Source organism: Crotalus tigris, unplaced genomic scaffold (genome assembly GCF_016545835.1).
Source record: "Crotalus tigris isolate CLP2741 ecotype Arizona unplaced genomic scaffold, ASM1654583v1 scf7180000018525.42219311030:4301911, whole genome shotgun sequence".
In the NCBI taxonomy this organism is placed as follows: domain Eukaryota; kingdom Metazoa; phylum Chordata; class Lepidosauria; order Squamata; family Viperidae; genus Crotalus; species Crotalus tigris.
Genome location: NW_024097057.1, coordinates 2,121,672 through 2,142,060, shown reverse-complemented (window position 1 = coordinate 2,142,060; position 20,389 = coordinate 2,121,672). Strand labels below are relative to the sequence as shown.

At 44.2% G+C, this 20,389-nt stretch overlaps 1 protein-coding gene across 1 annotated transcript; it reads right to left on the bottom strand.

The window, feature by feature from the left end:
- Positions 1-1,777: 1,777 nt before the first annotated feature.
- On the bottom strand, positions 1,778-20,241 carry CSNK2A2 (casein kinase 2 alpha 2). Its single transcript, XM_039353631.1, has 11 exons — positions 19,850-20,241; positions 18,383-18,494; positions 11,054-11,155; positions 10,574-10,624; positions 9,052-9,111; positions 8,045-8,128; positions 7,116-7,226; positions 6,003-6,104; positions 4,741-4,841; positions 4,282-4,430; positions 1,778-3,060 (listed from the first exon to the last, which is right to left on the bottom strand). The coding sequence occupies exons 1-11, from the start codon at positions 19,951-19,953 to the stop codon at positions 2,984-2,986; spliced, it is 1,053 nt and encodes a 350-aa protein (XP_039209565.1). The 5' UTR covers positions 19,954-20,241; the 3' UTR covers positions 1,778-2,983.
- Positions 20,242-20,389: the final 148 nt, after the last annotated feature.

Genomic DNA, 20,389 nt, shown 5'->3' with positions numbered 1-20,389 from the left:
GGGGCTCACAAGCCCCGCCCCCGAAATCCAGAAAGGGGACGGCGATCCCCGGAGCCGGAAGGCGGGGCTGCCGGGCCTCTAAAGCGCTTCTCCAACCCGGCGCCCTCCGGATGGATTCATAGCAGGAGGAAATCGGAATGGATTTCTGGAATGGGTTTAGAGGTCATCTAGTCGGCATATATAATATAATCACTATATTCTAAAATACATATTAAGGAAGGAATTGTCATTTAGATTCATTTAAGAACAAATACAATTCTTCTCTATTCTTAATTGCACTTTCCTGAATCTGGGCTAAATAGAAGTTTGCTCCTGCAAGTTTCTTGGAGTAAATGCAAAACAAACACATCCAGTGGATGAACAGGGAAACATCTAGTAGTCAGGGTGACAGACCTCAGGAAGGGACAGCAGATCGAGGCAAAGCAAAACAAGCAGAGATTGGCCCTCCTTTCAAGAAGCGTTTCTAGCCCCAGCTGGACAGAACCCTCCTCAACACGTTGGCTTCCATTAAAAGACGTAGGTCCTTTAGCTGAATTTGTATATGGGACAACTCCTGATGATGTGCAGGCGACAGGATGGTTGTGAGTTCTGCAGAAACAGCACAGGCATGCAGAGGGAAGCTTCCCAAGAGATTCTCTTTCCATAAAAAAATAAATAGGATAGGACAGATGTATTCGTACTGGGACGGGAGCTTTGCTTCCTACTGCTAGTTTTGCAAATGCATTGCTTGAACAGGTACCCTAGGCAGTGGGTCTCTTGACTGCCACAAGGCAAAAATTGTTTGTATCCTCTTTACGGGAACTTCTGTGGCTAAGTGAGACAGTTGCTAAGTGAATTTCACCCCACTTTACGATCTTCCTTGCCATAATTGTTAAGTGAATCACTGCAGCTGTTAAGTTAGCAACACCGTTGTTAAGTGAATCCATCTCCCCCATTGACTTTGCTTGTAGAAGGTCGCAAAAGGGGATCACGGGACCCTGGGACACTGCGACCGTTGTAAGTATGAGTCAGTTGTCAAGTGTCTGAATTCTGATCACGTGTCCATGGGGATGCTGCAATGGTCACCAAGTATGAAAAATAGTTGTAGGTCACTTATTTTAGTGCTGTTTTAACTTTGGACAGTCACCCAATGAATTGTTGTGACCTGTTCCCCCCCCCTGATGCTTCGTCTGAGCCCTGGTAGCAAAGAGCTGGTGGAAAGGCTGAAGCTCTGAGAGGGCAAAAACCTTGCAAAGTGTCCCATCACTCTAGCAGTCTATGTTACGATCCACTTGACTACCCAAATAAGGGCTGCTTCAACCAGCCTGAGCTACAGAGAGTAGACCAGACCAGGGAATCAATTCCAGAGACTGCTGGAATTGGCGAGTGACAGAATCTTGCAATTGTTCTGGACTTCCTCCCATTGTCACATCTGCACCAAGGCGCTCTGCCCAGCTGGCCATAAGGCGTTGTGAGCATTCTTGTTCTTCCCAGGCAGAGAAAAATAATGTATTTATAACGTAAGGAATTTATAAATGTAAATCATGGCTCTTTAAAAAACTTGCAGACCGCAAAGGCAAGAGAGAAACAGCCATAGCTCAGAGTACTTTGAGAGCCGGAGGAACGCTTTTCCTTCTAACACCCATCAGAAAATCCACAAGCAGCCTCAAGCTGGGAACCAGAGTGGACTGTCCAGCACAGCAGCTGCTGAATTGGTCTGCCAAACTCAGCTAAATGCTTTAGCTTTTAAAGGAGGTGAACAGAGGCGTCTCAGAGACCAGATGAGGGAAAACACAAGTTTGTACATAGAGATTTATTGGTTCCAGTGAATCGTACAAATGGATCTGACCTGATGTCAATGCCAACATATCATTACTGGGATATGGAATGTAAACAGATGCTTCAAATAGAAACAGTCTAACTGCATCATTTAAAATTAAATATCTGACAATGTAATAAAGAAAAAAATTCTGCATTTAGGCATGGTGACAAAAATGTGTGAATTTAGGTTTATGAAGTCACCAGAATCACACAATATAATCTCCCCAAAAGTGGGGTTGAACTAAAGGGCTCAAAAGAGACCCAATGGGGGGAGGGAAAGAAACCGAAAGGAGCATCTCACACACCCACCCACACGGAGAGGACTGCACCCCGAGGGCTCCAAGGCAGGGCTGGGCATGTGCAAATGCTACGGTGCAGGTTTGTTGCAGACCAATTCTGAGCAACGCCCAGTTTCTGCTTCCAGAATCCCTCACTGCTTTCTTTGCAGAAACCCCTCCTCTTTGCTACTTCACATATTCAAACCTGCTGTCATCAAAGCAATTCTAAATTTGACATTGATGGGAATGGCCTTGTTGGCTTTTTTTAGCAATAAGAACATGCCTCACTAGAAAAAAGCTCTTGTTCCGTCTCAAAGAACAACTTTTCTTCAAGCTCAGGCTGGCAGTTCCCTACAAGGGAAAAAAGTAACTGGGTTCTCCTCAATGGCTGCCTGTTTTGAATGGGTCTTGATGCAGATTAACTTGACTGACTCAATTCATGACCAAGACGTCTTGTTTGTGGGGGGTGAAGGGCCCAAACCACAGGAGGGGTGGCCTCCCCGTGCACAGGTCTGCACTTGCTAATGATCTGACCAGGGTCTGTTTCTAGGCAGACAGGCTACACCCCAGTGCACACGAGAGGGGACAAAAAAAGGTGACCCAATGGGAGGTTAGGAAAGGCAGATTAGGAAACTGCAGAATCATCCTAGAGTCAGTCATGCAGACCTTTGGACACCCTCGGATCCATGTAAATCTTACACAGCCATTGGGATCAGGACTTTGGTAACACACAAAGAAAGTTGGGATAGCCACAAGTGCTGAAGAGAGAGGGCAGCTAAGCCTTAACTCTCTTCAAGATGAGGCTTCTGCTGAGCAGAGAGGGGCTGGGTTGATCCCTTCCTTAGGTGACAGAAGGGTGTGTTTGTATTTGTAAACCTCTGCAATTACCCGTCGTTACCCAAACTTCATCGTGTGGCTGTGAGGCTACTGGAGAGCACAGGGCTGTCAGAGCCAGGCTGGGATTGCTCCTTCACAACTGGGTCTGAGGAGATAAAGAGAGGAGAGTTGCTGGAAACCAAAGGACCCGTTATAATGCACCCGGGCTCTGCTTTGGGGCAGCAGACGTTTACAGCAAGACTTATCCAATGCAAACTTTTCCTTCCCACACTTCTGCCCGGAGACTTGCTGCACCTGGCAATTTTGTGGGGAAAGGATGCTCCTCAGTAGTACTTCTTTTAGCTAGCTCCTATTTAGAAGTATAGCATGAGACCTTAAGATCATCTGTGATGAAATCTAGCTATATCCCTAGAACTTGGGAGTTTTTAAGAATTTGCTTTAAGCTGCTTTAATGCATTCAAATGAAATAAATAAATAAATAAATAATCTAACATATTATTCAATGGGCAAGCTACAGGCACGTAATAGTGTTCATTCTGTAATTGTCAATGCTTAGCAGACTGACTGAAACAATGTCCTGGCAGGGACAACTGTATTTTCGCAGTGTTCTTGTGGTCTTCTGCACTTCCCCATTCTTCTTCTGTTTGCCCCCTTTGCATTTTCAGCTAGCCATTAGTGGCGAGGAATTGTTGATGTGAACCAGTGTCTCACCAAACAAGCCCAAGCAACTTGGCAAGGGAGCTTCCAACAGAAGCTTAATGCCTCAGCCCAAACAGGCTCATGGCCTATCGCCAACTGGTGCCTGGGCCTTTCTGCTTTCTCCTGATGCTGTTCCTGGAAAGAATCGCCTCGGAGGTCGTCACTGCCTTTTAAATCTATAGACGCTTGGAAACAAAGGCTTTAGCGACTGTCCTATTCTTGATTTGTACTGTAACGCATGTAGCAGGAAAAATCTGAAACCTTTCAGTTATGAGAACAGATACTCCAAAACCCAAATACATTTAAATAAATATAATCAAATCAAACATTTATCCCTTTCAGAACATCTTATATTTTCAAAGATTGGGACTGCGTCCTAAACTCTAAAAAATGTCTTCCAAACAGTTTTTCATCTAAATTTACCCATATCCCTTGGATAATTATTTTTAAGACACCTCTCTTCTGCAACAGCCTCTGGAGGCACTTTAGTAATCAATGCTTAAGATAAATCGATTTTGCAAAATATCAATGTGGAAGATTTTCTGAAAATATTCCCACATAACAAAGAAATTGAAGTTTCCAAAGAAAAGCGATTGACAGCCAGCATTTTTGATAAAGAAAGGCTAAATCGGGCCTCTGCATTTCTATACCTCCCACCAAAACTTACAGAAATAGGGGTGTTCCATGGCTTCTTTGGCCGTCAACCTCTGCTGATGGTCATATCGCAGGAGTTTGTCCAGAAGGTCCAAGACTTCTGGGCTGACCAAGTGTCTGTTTTCACTATGGATGAAATTCTCCCAGCGCTTCCGCGAGTGCCTGAAAGAAGAGGGGAGAAGCCGGGGGTCAGGGCGAGGCAGGTGGGGGAACACAGATCTCAACAGTGCAGTTGCAAGTTAGATAATCACAGGCTGCCACAAAATTAAAACCTCATGAAACCAGAAGAGGAAAAAAAACCTGAGCACTGGAATTCCACAGGCTACAGAACTAGCCATACAGTATTTGGAAGCCCTCCCGCAAGAGGTCAAAAGGTCTGCTTGCCAGGAAAACCCAACTCACCTGGTGTCATCCTTCATACTGTGGGCCCGTTTGGGTAAAACAAGAGGAAAATATGCTACAATAAACTTACTGTCCCAAGATATCATTGAAGTGGGGGTCCAGTTCTATATGGTATTTCTTCAGATAACCATATAATTCATCTGTACCCAGAACCTTTGCGATGCGAACCAGCTGCAACAGAGAATAAATGTGTAGCACCAGAAAAAGTATGTAATTGTGGTTTAAAATACAATAAGCTAAATTTGTGGAGTTTGTCTTTAAAAGGAACAAAAACAAGTATCAAACTCAACTACCCACATTAAAATACTTTGCAGCGGATCAGTGATCTTTGTTTTAGAAAGATAATGTTCTTCATAATACACAAAGTATTTCGAAATGAACGTGGGTTCTGTCTAATTATAAATGGTTCTGTGTTATTATTAATTCTATATAACTTTGAAAGTCTTATTGCGTAATGAATGCTTGTTGGGTTCTTATTTCGGATTGCTGTACTTCTCATTTTCTTCATTTGAATGAAGACTCACTATGCAAAACTACAACAATAAATTCTTTATTTTAACAGCTCTACTGACATTCTTAGAGCTATGGCAATTTAGGAACAGGAATAAGTTGACTGGGAATGTATGAAAGGGGCTTCAAATGACCAGATAGGCCTGGAAGCCACTAGAAGCCTATAACATTCAGATCTCCAACGTCTAGCCCAGGGTAGTTCTTTCTTCAGAGTCACGCTCTCTCCTGTGCCAGGCCTCAGCCTCCAGGTCTCAGGTCCGGCTCTGACCAAAAGCCCCACATGGTGCAGGCAGCTCCAGACACAGAACAAGAAAATGGGAAGCAGCAGCATCTGCCGTTTCCTTGCCTGCCAATGTGCCTGTCCTAAGAATCCAGTCCTTTTAATCATCCCACAATTTTGTGCTCCCCCCCAAAGGTGCATCACAATGCAGTGTTGAATATATACTAAAGTGACAATTCAATATATTTCCAAATATTCTGAGTCGCCCCTCAAACCTCTCCTTTACTTCCTTGCCATAAAGCAAGTCACCTTTTTCAGGCCGTTCCAGCACCATTCAGGGCATTCCCTGGCTAAAGCAGCCCCAGCAGATGCACTCCCATTACAGCTTCTGGGCGTCATTTGCAGCATCCCCAACAGAGCTACCGTTAGTTCTGCCAAAGGCCGGTGGTTCACCCCACATCCCAAGAGCCTCGCCTGACTCAGAGACTGTTTGGTTTTGATCTCCACTAAAAAGTGCAGCAAACTTTGGAGGCTGGGGCTCCTTTGGGCAGCAAAAGGCAGATGCTGGAGATCCCAGCTGCTCTTGCCCCACCGTTTCTCACCTGGTCATAGTTGTCCTGACCGTGAAAAAAGGGCTCTTTCCGGAAGATCATGCTGGCCAGCATACAGCCTAAGCTCCACATGTCTAAACTATAGTCGTACATCTGGGGAGTAGAGGAAACAGCAGAAACAAAACTATGAAAATGCACGCTAACGTCTACTCCGTCTTCTTTACTTTCAGCTAAATTTTAAAAGACACTATTATCGCCTTTTATATAAGAGTTTTGTTCTGGCACCAGGGAAGGGAGCGGTTTCAAAAATGAATTCTAGCGAGGATCTGCGCTTCTCCCTCCAGGCTGTGTGTTAGCTGAAGGGATGGCCAGATCAGGAACACACGGCGCATACTCAGGTTTGGCCCCAGCCAGTCAGGGCCAGTTGCCTCTTCTGTGCTAATATTACTCCCTAATTTCCTTTTCCTTTGTCTATCCAAAGTGCAAAGTTCCTGAACCTCAGGAAGTGTGCTCAGAATTGCCACCTAAGGGGGCAAAAAGGACTCTGTGAATACTCAGCCAAAGGGAACCGACTCTTGTATCTTTAAGACCCTTGCTTTGCTTTCTTCCACACCCAGTGTTGTCAAGACCTCTTTTGGCAACCCGATATTTCCTGCACACCTAGGAGGAGTCTGGGGCCAGATAGTTTTTAATGTGCTGCCAAAAGTGTCCCTCTTCACAATGCTGGTAATTGATTTGGAAACAGAGCTGGTCTTTCCATTTCTACCAGGCTGAAAAAGATCCAAAGTTCCAGCCTAAGGGACACAGCAAGGCAGTTTGGGCTGTCACATCTGTAGCACAACTACATGATACTCAATGGTTTCCCAAATATTTCTAAAAATATTTTGCCAGCAAACAACTTAAGCACCTGATATCTAAACTATACTATACTAATTGGGAGAGGAGAGGGAAACAGCAGCTACAAAATGCTCACTAACCTGCATTGTGTCTTCTGCATGATCTCATGAATTGTTGTCTCGTATTTTTAATCTACTTTAAAAATTCATTTCTTTATATATTTGTGGCAAACCCCGCTAACCCTTTTTTCTGTGGGGAAGAGTAGACAGTAGCACTAGCACACATCAGTTTCTCAGAGCGAGACCCAAAATGGAGGGCAAATCTTACTTGGTAGTCCACAAGAAGCTCCGGCCCTTTGAAGTACCTGGAAGCTACCCGGACATTGTATTCCTGAGCTGGATGGTAGAATTCTGCTAAGCCCCAGTCAATCAGCCGCAACTGTGAACAGACAAAACAGTCAGCTACTGGATACACTCTGGCAAATGAAGACTGCCCAACAGCTCCATTCTGCCTTTCCACTCAGCCTTATAAATTTAGCCCCGTACCGCCAGTCTGTTTGAGAATTGCTGGACGACTCATGTACTAACATAACCCATCAGTCTCGCATAAAGGAAGTTCATTGTTAGAAAAGAGGGACCAGATGCCTGTGGGGACAAAGTCAAAAGGCTCCTGCCATCTTCTATCCACAAAGTCAACTGCAAGGGGAAAGCCTCTGCAACAGACACCAGGTCTGCCTCCCAGCACAAGCTGGGTTTCCCACCTCCTTCTCAAGGATCTCCTCTTAAGGAGGCAAAACCAGCTGCATCAAACATTCACATGGCAGAAAGGGGGAGGGAGCCCATTTTCCTGGCCCAATTCAGCTTCAGACTAGAGGATCTCAAAAGGAATTGAGACGAAGACCTGGGAAGCAAATGGAAGGTGCCAAGTGGAGCCAAAAGACCTGCTGGAGAAGCGCAGGGATGGCTTGGCTCTAAAGAGAACAGGGATCGATGGGCTGGTTGGCCCATGGTTGAAAATCTTGGGTCATCTGAGGGCTTTGCAGACTTGCAGAACCATGAGGCTAGAAGCGACCTTGGAGGTCATCTAATCCAACCCCCTGCCCAAGGCAGGAATCCTCATACCATCTTGGACAAATGGTGTGGGCAGGACAAGAAACAATGGATGGAAACTATTCCTTAAGATATTTGTGCCACCCCACTCTGATGCACGGGGATGGGGGATGATGGGAGCCCTCCGATGCCTTTCAGAAGCGTTACCTTTTTTTGCTGATGGTCTATCATGACGTTATGAGGCTTGACGTCTCTATGCATGATCCCCATGCTGTGACAGTAATCCAAGGCCTGAAAAAACATTTCCTTAGAAATTATGCTAGTAATGCTGCCCAACTCCAAATGGCTTTGAGCCATGAACAATACTAAAAACAAAATATTAAAAAAACCAAATACAAAAAGAAGTCAAAAACATTTTTTAAAAAACATGAAAGCACAGTGGTTAACCTGGAAGGCCCAACCAAGCACCAGCCCCCCTCACACACGCCTTCCCAAAGGCATCAGCAGCCAGTTCAAGACCAGCTCAAGACTGGGAAGCCCCCTTCAGCAGCTTCTCGCCAAAGGCCATCTGAGCATGCTGCAGAAGCAAGGGGGAACAGATGGGAGAGCCTCTCACCAGCTCACCAGGACCCCTGCAACTCTCCAGGCCCAGCCTGCCTTTCCCAGTCTGGATCAGCACCCAATGGCTTCCTGCTGCTCCCTGCCAGATGGGCTCAGCTTTCCCCCTTCTTTTCCTATCCCTTCCTTTTGGATGATTAAACTAGGTTAGACACCTAGTTCCAGTGCTTCAGGAAATAATAATCTTTTGGCTCCTGAAAGAGTAACTACGGGCCAATGTTGCCAATGTTTACTCAACAGACTAAAGATAACTTAGGAGTGATATATGAAACAACCAAAAGCTTTAGCCCCACATGCATTAAATTCTGATTCTGCAACGTTTTGGATCTCAACCAACATTTGCATGCCATTAATGCTGGGGCAAAGACATGTGTGATATTCTCAAGCCTGACTGCAAACGTTCTTATTTTTTTTCTTTTTGGAGAAAATTTTAAAAAGTGATTTGTGATCATTACATAGCTCCCCATCTGAGAAAACTTAAATTTAGGTCCCATGAATGTCTTAGTAAACGGCTGCTCCCTCATTGTAAACCGCTCGAAGAACTTCAGCTACTGGGCAGTTTAAAATTTCTAATAATTGAAATCATGAACACTCACCTTGAGCAATTCATACATATAAAACCGAATATCAAAATCCGTTAGAATTTGGTACAGTTGCTGAAAAAGACACAAGAAAAGACAACAACGGTCAGGTTTTTGGCTCCATGACATTTTATGTCTTCTGTCCTCCAACTGGATGGCCACAGACGCTCTTCTGCATTCAACAAGAAGGCTACATGGGCTGCAGGAGCCCTAAGAGGAGGCTGAGAGAGCCTCAGATGACCCTGGAAAGCCAAGGAATGGGACAGGATCCTAAAGCCCGTTTCCTCTACCCAATTAATAATAATAAACAGTCAATAGTAATTAATGTTTATATTTCCATAATTAGTATATCAATTGTAAATATATTTCCTAGATCTTCTCTTCACCCAATGATATTCTCCTTCTACAACATTAAACAAATATAATTTCTAATATTTGACATTTTCCATATTTAAACGATTCAGTAAAAACATATCTATACCAACACTACTCTGTCCTGTTGGATTTCAATTTCAATAATCCTGCGGAGGTATCTGTTCTACTCCAGTTTTCTAATTTATTAAAGTCTATGCTCTCTATCTGAAGACACATTCGCTCATATTTCCATTAGATTTTATATTCACTGATTATTTCACTAATACTTGGGCTCCTTCTCTCTATAATATTCCTACAACATATGTAGCTTCTACTCGCCTCGTGAGTCCACCGAAGCCTGGCACTCCACAAGCAGTTCCCTCAACAGACACACTGACCTACAACCAGCCTATGAAGCCCTCAGAATCAACTGCACCGCCAACCAGGGACAGTGCTGGCCCTCAGCCAACCCATGCAAGCCCCCCTCCCACCAGTTCACCTCCAAACGACCCTCACCTGATGTAACTCCCCATCACAAGACCCTCACTTGACACACACATACCTGACCCATCACAAGACCTACTGACCACACTAAACAGAAGAACACGGACACCGACATCCCCTAAACTCTGCTGAAGATGTTACCTAGCCTGGTAACGAAACATCTGGAAACTAACCCACAAGCTCAGAGAACGAGCCTTCATCAGACACCCGAGCTACAGATGTTCGCCACTACTGCAAACACAGCTAATTCTTTTCAGCTTTCTCTCTAAAAAAATTCTTATTTTTTTTTGCAATGTTATGTTCAACAAACTTGTCCCAGATTCTAATCATTCTACAGCCCCATCTTAATTTCCCAAAAAACTGAACCAAATCCACCAGAACTATTATACTCGTTTCAAAATTTAGTTCCCAAATGAAGAGTGTGACTATGAAGAAAGTATCACCGCACAGAGATTAGTGTGGAATGACACCCTGCGGGGCCACTGTTGCTATACCGAAACTGATTCTCCAAGCAATGCAATAAGCTGGCTCTGCGTAGCTTTCTTTGAACTGTGCTGCAACAGCCACCACCAGCTTCCTCTTGGCAGGTCAGCTTCTTGCAAATTGCCTTAAAGGCTCTACAGTTTGTTCTGCCAGAACAGCAACTCCATATTTCCTTTCCTAAGCATTTCTGACTCACCTTGAAGTCTGTATTATTGATGTATTCAAACACCAGAGCTGGAGTCTTTGACTGAAAGAGAGAACAGTTCCATTTATTTAGATTCTGTTCTAGTATGTTTTCCTAATTATTTCAAGTTTTTTTTTAATGGACTCAAATTAAAGAGCCAAATTGATTTCTCTCATTAAAAGACATAGCGAGCAGCATTAAATTATCTCATACTTGCTGGTTTCCTCATCTTTCCTGACCTACCTCGAGGACTGAAGGGGAGTTTTGTCTGAAAGAATATTAGAATATTTCAGAAACCAAATTATTAGAAATCCAATCCCAACTGCTCTCTATGCAGTGAGATGGAAGCTGTGCCAACAAGCCAGTGATGATTCTTAGTTGATCACAGTCAGGTATACAAATATATATACAAATCAGAATGTAATGTAAAAGCTTCTAATTCCAGTCCATATGTGAGAGTCCCAATATCTTTTAATTTATCCTGGTACCTACCACTGGATCTTTGACTGTATCAATCAATTTAATGATGTTGGTTCCACCACGCAGATTCTCCAGAATCTTAACTTCACGTTTTATTTTCTTTTTCTTCACTGGCTTAAATACAAAAGAGTGATTAGAAATGAGATTTATTTCAGCATTACTTTGCATCTAGTAATTCAGCTGGGCTGATGCAATGTTGACAACATCAGGGAGGAAATTGAGACCACACACATTAGTGGCAAACATGTTACTCTTGAACTGGGGAATGCAGGAGAATGAGAGCTGTGCGTCATTCGGATCCAACATTTCCAATTGTGACTCGGATCCAGCACAGACCCTATGAAGCTGTCGGTTGTGCCATAAACGAGGCACATTTTTCCCTGGGCTCAAAGACAGCTATGAAGACGAAGCCAAATCTGCATTTCATTTCAGGTGGTGTTATGGAGGTGTTTGAATAGATATGGCTGTAGTTGCTGCTTTAATCTTTGTTTTGTCACCCAAAGACACTGCTGTGAAATGAGCAGCCAAATTAGCCATAAAGATAAATAAAGCTAAGCTGAGAAATCTGAACAACAATGCAGAAGAAGAGAATGGCAAATCAGTTTGATATAGTGGCAAAGAAAACTGCATACAGGTGGTATGACCTATTGTGACACAACTTATGATTGGTTGCTTAGCAATTGTTCAAAGCTAGAACAGATCGGCCACCAGCCACTTACTACCCGATTCTGAAGCTATGATGCCCCCACGGTCATGTGATTGCATTTTGGATGCTCAGCAACTGGCCTGCATTTATGGCTGTTTGCAGTGTCCCATTATCACACAACAACAATTTATGTTTTTTGCCAAAACCCAGGGTTTTTTTTTTTTTTTTGCAAAACTGGCCCACAGCAAACAATGGGTTCGCTTAAGAACAACTTCAAAAATTATTTTAAAATGGGTCGAGTCATGGGGCAACCTGTTTATGACCATCACGACTTATGACCATGATGGGCAGGCTGTAAGTCAAGGACTACCTTCTATACTGTCAACCTTCTATACTGTTCCAAAGTTGAGCTTGAGATGAGTACATTTTTACCTGTTCAAGGATACAAAGAGAAGAGGGGTGAAAGCTCAACGAGGCAGGGGGAGACACCTCTTGTTTTCATCAGAAAACCCTTTTTGTCTCACAGCTTGGAGATACGACCACATTTCAAGGATGAAGTTAACATGTTATAACAATAAATTGGCCTGTTTCATTTTTACTTCAGAATAATGTGTAAACCCCAGTTGTGGTAGCTTAGAATTATGAAAAAAATTAGAATGTTATCTGTGAACAAGTCACTTTAGGCCATTTAGCAAACCATTGTTAAAAATCATTTGTTAGCATCTCATGAGCTTTCCCCATATTTGATCAGTTAGGGGCCCCTGAGTCAGGCTCCATTCTGACAACCCCGCAGACAAAAGTCCATCTCCAGCATTTCCCAGGAGCATCCTGTAGCCTTTTGCACCCCCCTTTCCACTTTGCTCCCCTATTTCCCTCAGGTCTGCCAAGAATAGTCTTACCCATTCATCATCCCTCAGAACACTTGTCCCAAATATGCCGAGTTTTTGCTTACTAGCCATTGCCTCAAATGTGAGACTTTCTTTGAGACTGATTAATTCTTCTTGCACTTTGTATTCTAGTTAGTAACTCTCTCAAAAGCCATGATCAGCAAGCATTTCTCCTACTCTTTTGGATTTGTTAGAGCTGTACTGTGAAAAATACTCCACTTGCTATTCTGACCTTCGTTGTCATGGAAATTAGTAGAGCTGTGCAGGGCTTTAGATTCAAAAACCCAAAACAGAGAAGATATTGGATTACCCAGTTCAGAGTCTGTTTGTTTACCCAGAATCTCTTTGGCTATTAATGGGACTCAGGTCACAGGATGAGATAGTTAGAAGGGATTCCCAGCCCTTCTCATATTCCACCGTTTTCCCTTTCAGGTCTAATTTATGTTGCCTTAATCATCACTCTTGCTTTTCTCTGAACTGCTTCCACTTGTCTGAATCCTTCTTAAAATATGATGCTGAGAATTAGGCTCCATACTTGGTGCAAAATATTGTTGATGCATTTCTCTTTTTTGTGGCTTATAGATTGCAACTTCTACTCCAAGATCTTTTACAGAAATACTATTGTCAAATGAGGCATCTCTCATCCTGCATCTAAGGAAAAGGAGCAGGAGACACAGCACAATCTGACATGAGATTCTATTATTATAGACATTCTTAATAAAAGCAGTTTTAACCTTCCTATGGAGTTGATTCCTAATCTGGCCTATCTGGTGGGGCTAACAAGTTCTGACTTTCATTTTGATGCTCTAAGATGTTAGGTATCCCACCCAATATGGTATCATTTACAGATCTGATAAACATTCTTTTCAATTCTCTAAGTTATTAATAAACATGATGAGCAATAAGCAGCCAACCCTTGGAGGATCCCACAAAGTATCTCTCCCTCATTTGATGAAGAAACACATGATTTTCAAGTACCTTCTAATTTCCATGCCACTTAACTTACCTCTAACTAGCTTCCTAATCAGAAGATTTGGGGATACTTTGTCAAGTGCCTCACTGAAATTACAAATCAATTTACCAGATCAAAAGTGCAAGCCAGCCTTGCAAGATTTCCTCTGCACATATCCATTGCTGTCTTGTTTGTAAGTTCCTTAAAACTAAATTCCTCCAAATGGTCTGCTCTACACAAATAATGTTACCAGGCTTACTTGTATGTAGATCCCCAAGCCCTAGGTATTCCCTTTTCTGGAGACTAGGGTAAAATGTTCCTGTTCCTTGGGATTTTTCAAAGAAAATACACAAACGTCTGGCCAGCTAGGTCCTTCAGCCATATGATGTAATTTATCTAGCTGTGGAAAATTAAATGCTCTCAAAGTAAATAGGTCCACTTTGGCCAAATTATCAATTTTAAAGTTTAGTTCTACTAAATTAAAACACTGAACCAAAATAGGAACAGTGAGTTCCCCTCTTCTTTATTATTTGGTCAGCATTTTGGGCCTGTAAACAGCAACCTGGATACTGTTTGTTTAGATTCCTTTTATTCAGAAGATAGCTGAAGAAGCCCTTTTCATCCTTTTCAACAGGATGGAAGGTTGGAAAATTACACAGCTCTCCGTAGACCATCAGCTGGATATCTCATAGAAAACAGGATAACATTTGACATGGCACAGAAACAGGCAAAAGAAGTCTGCACTTGCAAATAGACCAAATCTGGCCAGGTGCTGTGAGGAAAAAATAATCCAGAAAAAATCCAATAGTGCATCCCAGCAGAAGGAGCAATAGCTTGGAATGCTGCTCACTGCTCCAGTCTAAGATCCCTTTTCAGAAATGATGCAGGACTGGCTATTCTCACCTCTGAACTGCATCTTGTTGGGAAGATAGAAAGACGGGAGCAAAAATGGCCACAGGCTTGGTTCCATGTATGATTCCAACTCTTCAATTGTCTATCCTTTGTCAAATGGCATGAATAGCATCTATTGCACTGGTCAAAAAATATGATTGCAGTATTTTCTACACAAAGAGTAACTGGGCCCTCCATCAGGAGGATCCTCACTGCAGCTCACAACTAATGTCCAATGCCATATGGTCCTAAGGGGAATGCACAGGGCCCATGATCAGAGACAGGAGCCACAGGAAAAGGATTTTAGCCACAGGGTAAAGGAGGTGTGACCAGACTGCAACTCCAGAATGGAAGATAGCCGATGGGAGGCCACAACAGGAACCGTGTGTAGGTCAGCAGGGATGTGCATTGCTGAAAAGCCTGAGTGTGATGAGAGTGGAGGGACAGAGAGAAAGAGAAGTCCTATCGCTCTTCCTTCCAGTGGCGTGCAAGCATGTAAAAGAGAAACAAATTAATTACTGAATGAATGATAGGAAAAGACTCGAGCCATCACAGGGGTTGTAGCGATGGGGTTGTCTCAGCTATGGATTTTATTTTAGGATGATTTTTAATATGCTTTTGTTTTTTATCATTTTTAATGGTATTCTGGTCATTTATTTGAGATGAGCCGCTAGCTATATAAACTGAAATAATAAATAAACAAGTCATCTCATAATGGGAACAATTTTGTCAAATATGGAGACAAAACCCATTTGCCACTCGCTACTATCATAACGATTCTCAGGTATGATAGCTTTATAAGACAGGAAAACTCCAACCACAAAGCCCATCTGCTTGTGTGAAGCTGAAAAATGAGACCATGTGACTTCTATTTTTGAATCTCTGCAAGCCTGGCACTCCATCTCTGGTGAAAAATCACCAGCATGGAGGCATGAGGGCTGCTACCAAGAAAAAGGAACTGTTTTTCACAACATCAGGGATTCAAGCCTGTGGAGAGGCAGGGGCTGCACAGGAGGAGTCCAAATGCAGAACACAAAGCAATTCAGGACAAGCTGCTCTTTTGGTGGTCTGGTCGAAATAGCCAGAATTTGAGCAGTTAAAAACAAATTGCAGAAATGATCCACCAGGAAAAATGAAGCAACTCCTTTCAACTGAGCAATACTGTTATTATGAGAAATCAAAAGAGCACAAAAGAGCACTCGGATCTCGGGTTCCTCCGCTCCCTCCATCAGGTGCAGCAGAAAAGCAGAAAATACAGTTGAAAAATTCAAGATCTAGATGGCAACTGCAGGAACTGACTTTGTGAATCCCTAGTAAGTCAGGTATGAGGGGCCGAAAATAGTGTCTTCCCACTTTTGTGCCTCTTTTGAAAATACTTTTGGTCTGTAACTAACCAAATCCTTGCTTAATGACCATTCAAAGTTATGATAGCCTCGGAAACAGCTCTTTACTGCCTGTAAAATACATCCTATCATTGTAAAGTTGCACACCCCTGTGGTCACATGACTGCATTTCAGCTGCTTGGCAACTGGCTTGCATTTAAGAGCAGTTGCATTTATAATTGCAACTCCAATCGTGTTACAATTTACCAGTTCCAATGAGTCCTGGGCTCATTTGATCGTGGTTTATGACATTTTTTCCTATACTCTGATAGAAAACATCCACAGGATATGCTGGAGTCACTTAGCAGCCACATTGTCACGCCCAAGTCCAAAGACAACACAGTGAAATCCCATCAACCCCAATCCTTTATTTGCTTATACCAATGGACAGAATTGTCCATTGGTATAAGCAAATAAATAAATAAATAGCAGACACATCCTGAAAGGTTCTCCGGTGTGGCTAATCCTAACCTCGTCCTCCCCCCGCCATCCAATTTGGGACGGGACAGCATCTCTTCATCTCTCTGGAATATGCTGCTTTTTTCCTCGTTCTCTTGCCAGAATTCCCCTCCCCCCTTCTTCTACAGGAAGACATTCCATCTCATAAATGGCTCACCTAACAATCACACAGATCACATAACTGTGGTGATTCGCTTTGCAACCATCATGAAGAGTCATAAAATTGAATCAGATCATGTGATGACCCACTTCACAACCACCAAAACTTACAACCAAAATTCTGGGCTCAACTGTGGTGCTAAATTGAGGGCTACTTGCACTAAAAAAGACGGCACACAAAAGCAGCTTCTTCTTTCTGTTCCTTCATTTTGCACACTAAATGAACTAAAAATGCCATTTTATTTTAATAAATATTATACATTCTGGAGTTTGGGGAAACAAGTTAGAAGCAGTTTCACAACATGGCTATTGGGGTCTGTGTGTGACCCTTCCCCCCACAATGACTTGTAATCATTGGCTTGGGTAGTTACAAAATGCTTTGCTGAAAAGATTCTGAAGATGTTCCTCACCATGCTGGGCTGAAATGTTTTTAGATATATTTTGCTTTCAAATTAAGTTGGACAGGGATATAAAAGGAAATATTTAGGCATATACTGTACTATGACATTCAGCACAATAATCCAATTAAATAGCATTTAGCTAATACTGAAACTACTATAATGTCAGTGCCAGTTATATTTACATAAGAAAGATGTTTCACAATTACATTAACCCTCTGGAGAAAATCTACCTTTTCAAAATCCCCTGATCTCCTAATTTACAGTTCTGCAGTATTAAATTCTCATTTTTGAGAGAATTACCGACCAATTTAACATAGTCTCCACCAAGTATGATTATTCTTAACATGAGCAGAATGAAAGAGAATATTTATTTTCTGTTAACAAATAAATCTTCAGAAACCTCAGAAAGGTAGTAAAATTTTGTTGAATCTTCATTGTCATAGGGAAACTCTGGGCATAATTACGTTCTGATTATTTCCATATTGAAAGGCAATTAGCCATGCATTTCTCTTTTTAATATATCTGACGTTTGCTATTTTACATAGAGTACTGCCTATAACTGAATAAAATTGAATTAAACTAGTATAATGTCATTCCAAATTGGAAAATGTTGTTCTTCACAGAAGTGTTCCAAATGCAGTTTTGCCTTTTTTTAAACAGAAGAAATACTTCTGTCATAAAAGCTTCTACACCCAAAGGTATAAACCGGCACTTCAATATGCATTCAAAATAAGAGCTCATTTACTAAAGGTAGTCCTCAATTTATGACCACAATTGAGCCTGGAATTTTGGTCGAGACTGTAATCATTAATCAAGGCACCCACATGACAAATGAAATCTGAGCTCTCCCCTTGCAGCTGTTAAGTGACAGTCTGGGGTCCATCAGTGGGGGGAGCTCAGCGCCTGCATGTGGGACATTAGACAACTAGGCCCACTCACTCTGTCCACCCACAGGTGTGGGTCCACGTATCTTTTTGTTGCCATGCTCCATTCTACAGGTGGGCCCCATTCTCGTGATGTTTCGGAAGGCTCCTTCCCCAAATTGCACAATTTGGAGAAGGGACCTTCTGAACCATTGTGAGAGGATGGCGTTCACTAATGTTTTCTCCTTTGGAGAGGAAAACACTAACGAAGCCAGCATTCTGAAAAGTTCTGCACCTCAGAGTTCTGAAAAAGCCAGAGTCCTTCAGAATGCTGGCTTTGCTAGCATTTTTATCAAATTTGAGGTCCATTCTTTTAGTGTGCAGAAGGATTTTCCCTCCCTCCACAAGCTGTCAGGGAGAATTGAAAATCATGACATGATTGCAGAGCACATGGCAATTGGTTGCAAATGCAAACAGGTTGCCAAGCACCTGAAATGCGGTCCTATAATGGCGGGTGAGATATTTATGATGCCCAGAAATGCTTTTACAGGTCAAAAATCACTTTTCTACGGCTGTCATAACTACAGCCAGTCATAAATGGAGGACAACCTGTATACCAATCTGTTGCAGAATACTAGGAAAACCAGATATCAATGTATTTTGTTCCTAATTTCCATGATAAGCATCCAATAAGAACTCACCTTAAGAATTTTCACAACCACTCGCTCATTGTTGGTGATGTTTATAGCCTCAAAGACTTCACTGTATTTCCCCCGGCCGAGTTTCCGAACTAGTTGATAATCGTCTTGATTACTGCAAACAGTAAGGGAGGAAAATGACTGAGAAGTGACTTGACTGAGAGATCCTCTGCTCCCTCAAAGTGAGGAACTAGAAAAAAAGCATCTGCAAGTGAGCGACAGTCACGTCTTTTCTATATGCGCTCACTTGACTGTTCTCGCTGAAAACGAGAATTCTACAACCACCCGTCAGTATGATGGTTTTTACATTTTTTTTACTGTGGGTGTCTATAGAAGTTTTTGATGGGTACCTATAAAAGTTTTTTAAATAAACAAATTTCACAAGCTGAAAGGAGGAGGAAGACAGCCCACAACCTCTCAGGCTTTTTACCCTTCATGTTTGCTACTGATTGGTAGGGAGAAGAAAGGGAACTGATATGGGGGAGAAGGATTCAAACAGAGGCACTGTGAAAAGGGCAAGAGCAAATCCCCAAGATTAATTTGGGAGGAAAGGGAACCAAAGGAGTGCCTAGCGGTGAAATGGGATGGGGACAAATTCATCTGGCAACCTCTGAGGGCCACAATAAGCCTGGAGAGGAAAGCTGTGACTTCTCAGCAGCACAGAAAAATTCTCATTTCTGCTATGGAACTGATGTTTAAAACTGCACAGCACTGTCTAGATAAGATTTCCTCTTATCAACAGCCTTTTCTTAGCCTCTTCCATCTTGGCTAAGGATTGTGGGCTTGGACCTGCTGGCCCAGAGCATCTGGGAAGTGCCCGTAGGGAATGCCAAGCTAGACCCTCCCTTCCCCTCACATCCTGTCAAAGAGGCTCAGACAAAAGAAGGGCTTTGGGGGGAGAAACTTCCACAGGAACCTAACAAAACTACAAACGCTTTTTGACACCCGGGATTTGCTCAGTACTGTTTGATCAATTCATAGCCCAACCGATTTTAGAAGTCAAGACATGTTGCACTTTTCAGAACTACTTAATCCAATGACGAGATTAACACTACTTATTACACTGATTAGACTGTCGCTGCCCATCCTGAGGAGGCTTTGCCCAAACATTTTGTAGAAAGCTCTGCAGAAACTTCTCGCCTTCCCGCACGGGCGCCCCGGGCCATCTCCCGAGACCCTTCTCGCCCATCCGCCCAATTACCGTCCCGTGGACTTGCATCACCACCCTGGAAACCGAGCCGGCGGGGCGGAGGCTGCCTCTGGGGCTTCCCCACCCGCGCGATGCCCGCCGTCCCGGTCCTGGACCCCGTGACCCCGCCGCCCCCGCCCTGGCGCTGGGCATGGAGACGGCACCGGGCGGCTCCTTCGGCTCGCTCCTCCTTAGGAGAGACGGGCGCCGACTCCCGGGGCGAGGCCGAGGGCGGCGCCGGGATGCTGGGCCTGTTCCGGACCCCCCGCGGGCCTGCTTACCCCCAGGTGGGGATGTGCGCCTCGTAGTCCCAGTACTCGCGGCTCCGCAGGCCGTTCACCTCGGCGTACACGCGGGCCCTGCTCCCCGCGGCCGGGCCGGGCATGGCGGGGCCGGGCGGCGGCGCGGCGACGAGGAGGAGCAAGCGGTGCCGGCGGGCGGGGGTCGCGCCCAGGCGGGGCGGCGCGCAGCGGCAGCACCACCGGCGGCCCAGCAGCTCCGCCAGCAGCGGCAGCAGCCCCGAGGCGCGCGCGGCGAGCGGGGGCTGCGGCGCCAGGCCGGGCCGAGCGAGGAGGCCGGGGCGGCCGTCGGCGGGGGAAGGGCGCTTCTGGCCTGGCCGCGGCGCTGGCCGCCGCACCGGACGCGGCAAAGGCGGCGGCAACACGGCCCAGCCCGCCCCGCGCGAGAGGAAACCCGCGGTGCCAGCCGGCTCGATGCGGCGCTGCAGCGACCCCTCCGGCGCGGCGGACCCCGGGCGCCTCGCTCCCGGCGCCTGGCACGTGGCCCGGGGAGGAGGGCGACCCCTGGCGGGGAATAGCTGG

Excerpts from the sequence above, each read along its gene's own strand:
- CSNK2A2 (XM_039353631.1), bottom strand. The coding sequence starts at position 19,953 with ATGCCCGGCCCGGCCGCGGGGAGCAGGGCCCGCGTGTACGCCGAGGTG. Across the intron at positions 11,156-18,382 it reads TGGTTGTGAAAATTCTTAAG|CCAGTGAAGAAAAAGAAAAT; the intron begins GTGAGTTCTTAT and ends TTTGTATTTAAG. Across the intron at positions 6,105-7,115 it reads AGCTTCTTGTGGACTACCAA|ATGTACGACTATAGTTTAGA; the intron begins GTAAGATTTGCC and ends TCTACTCCCCAG.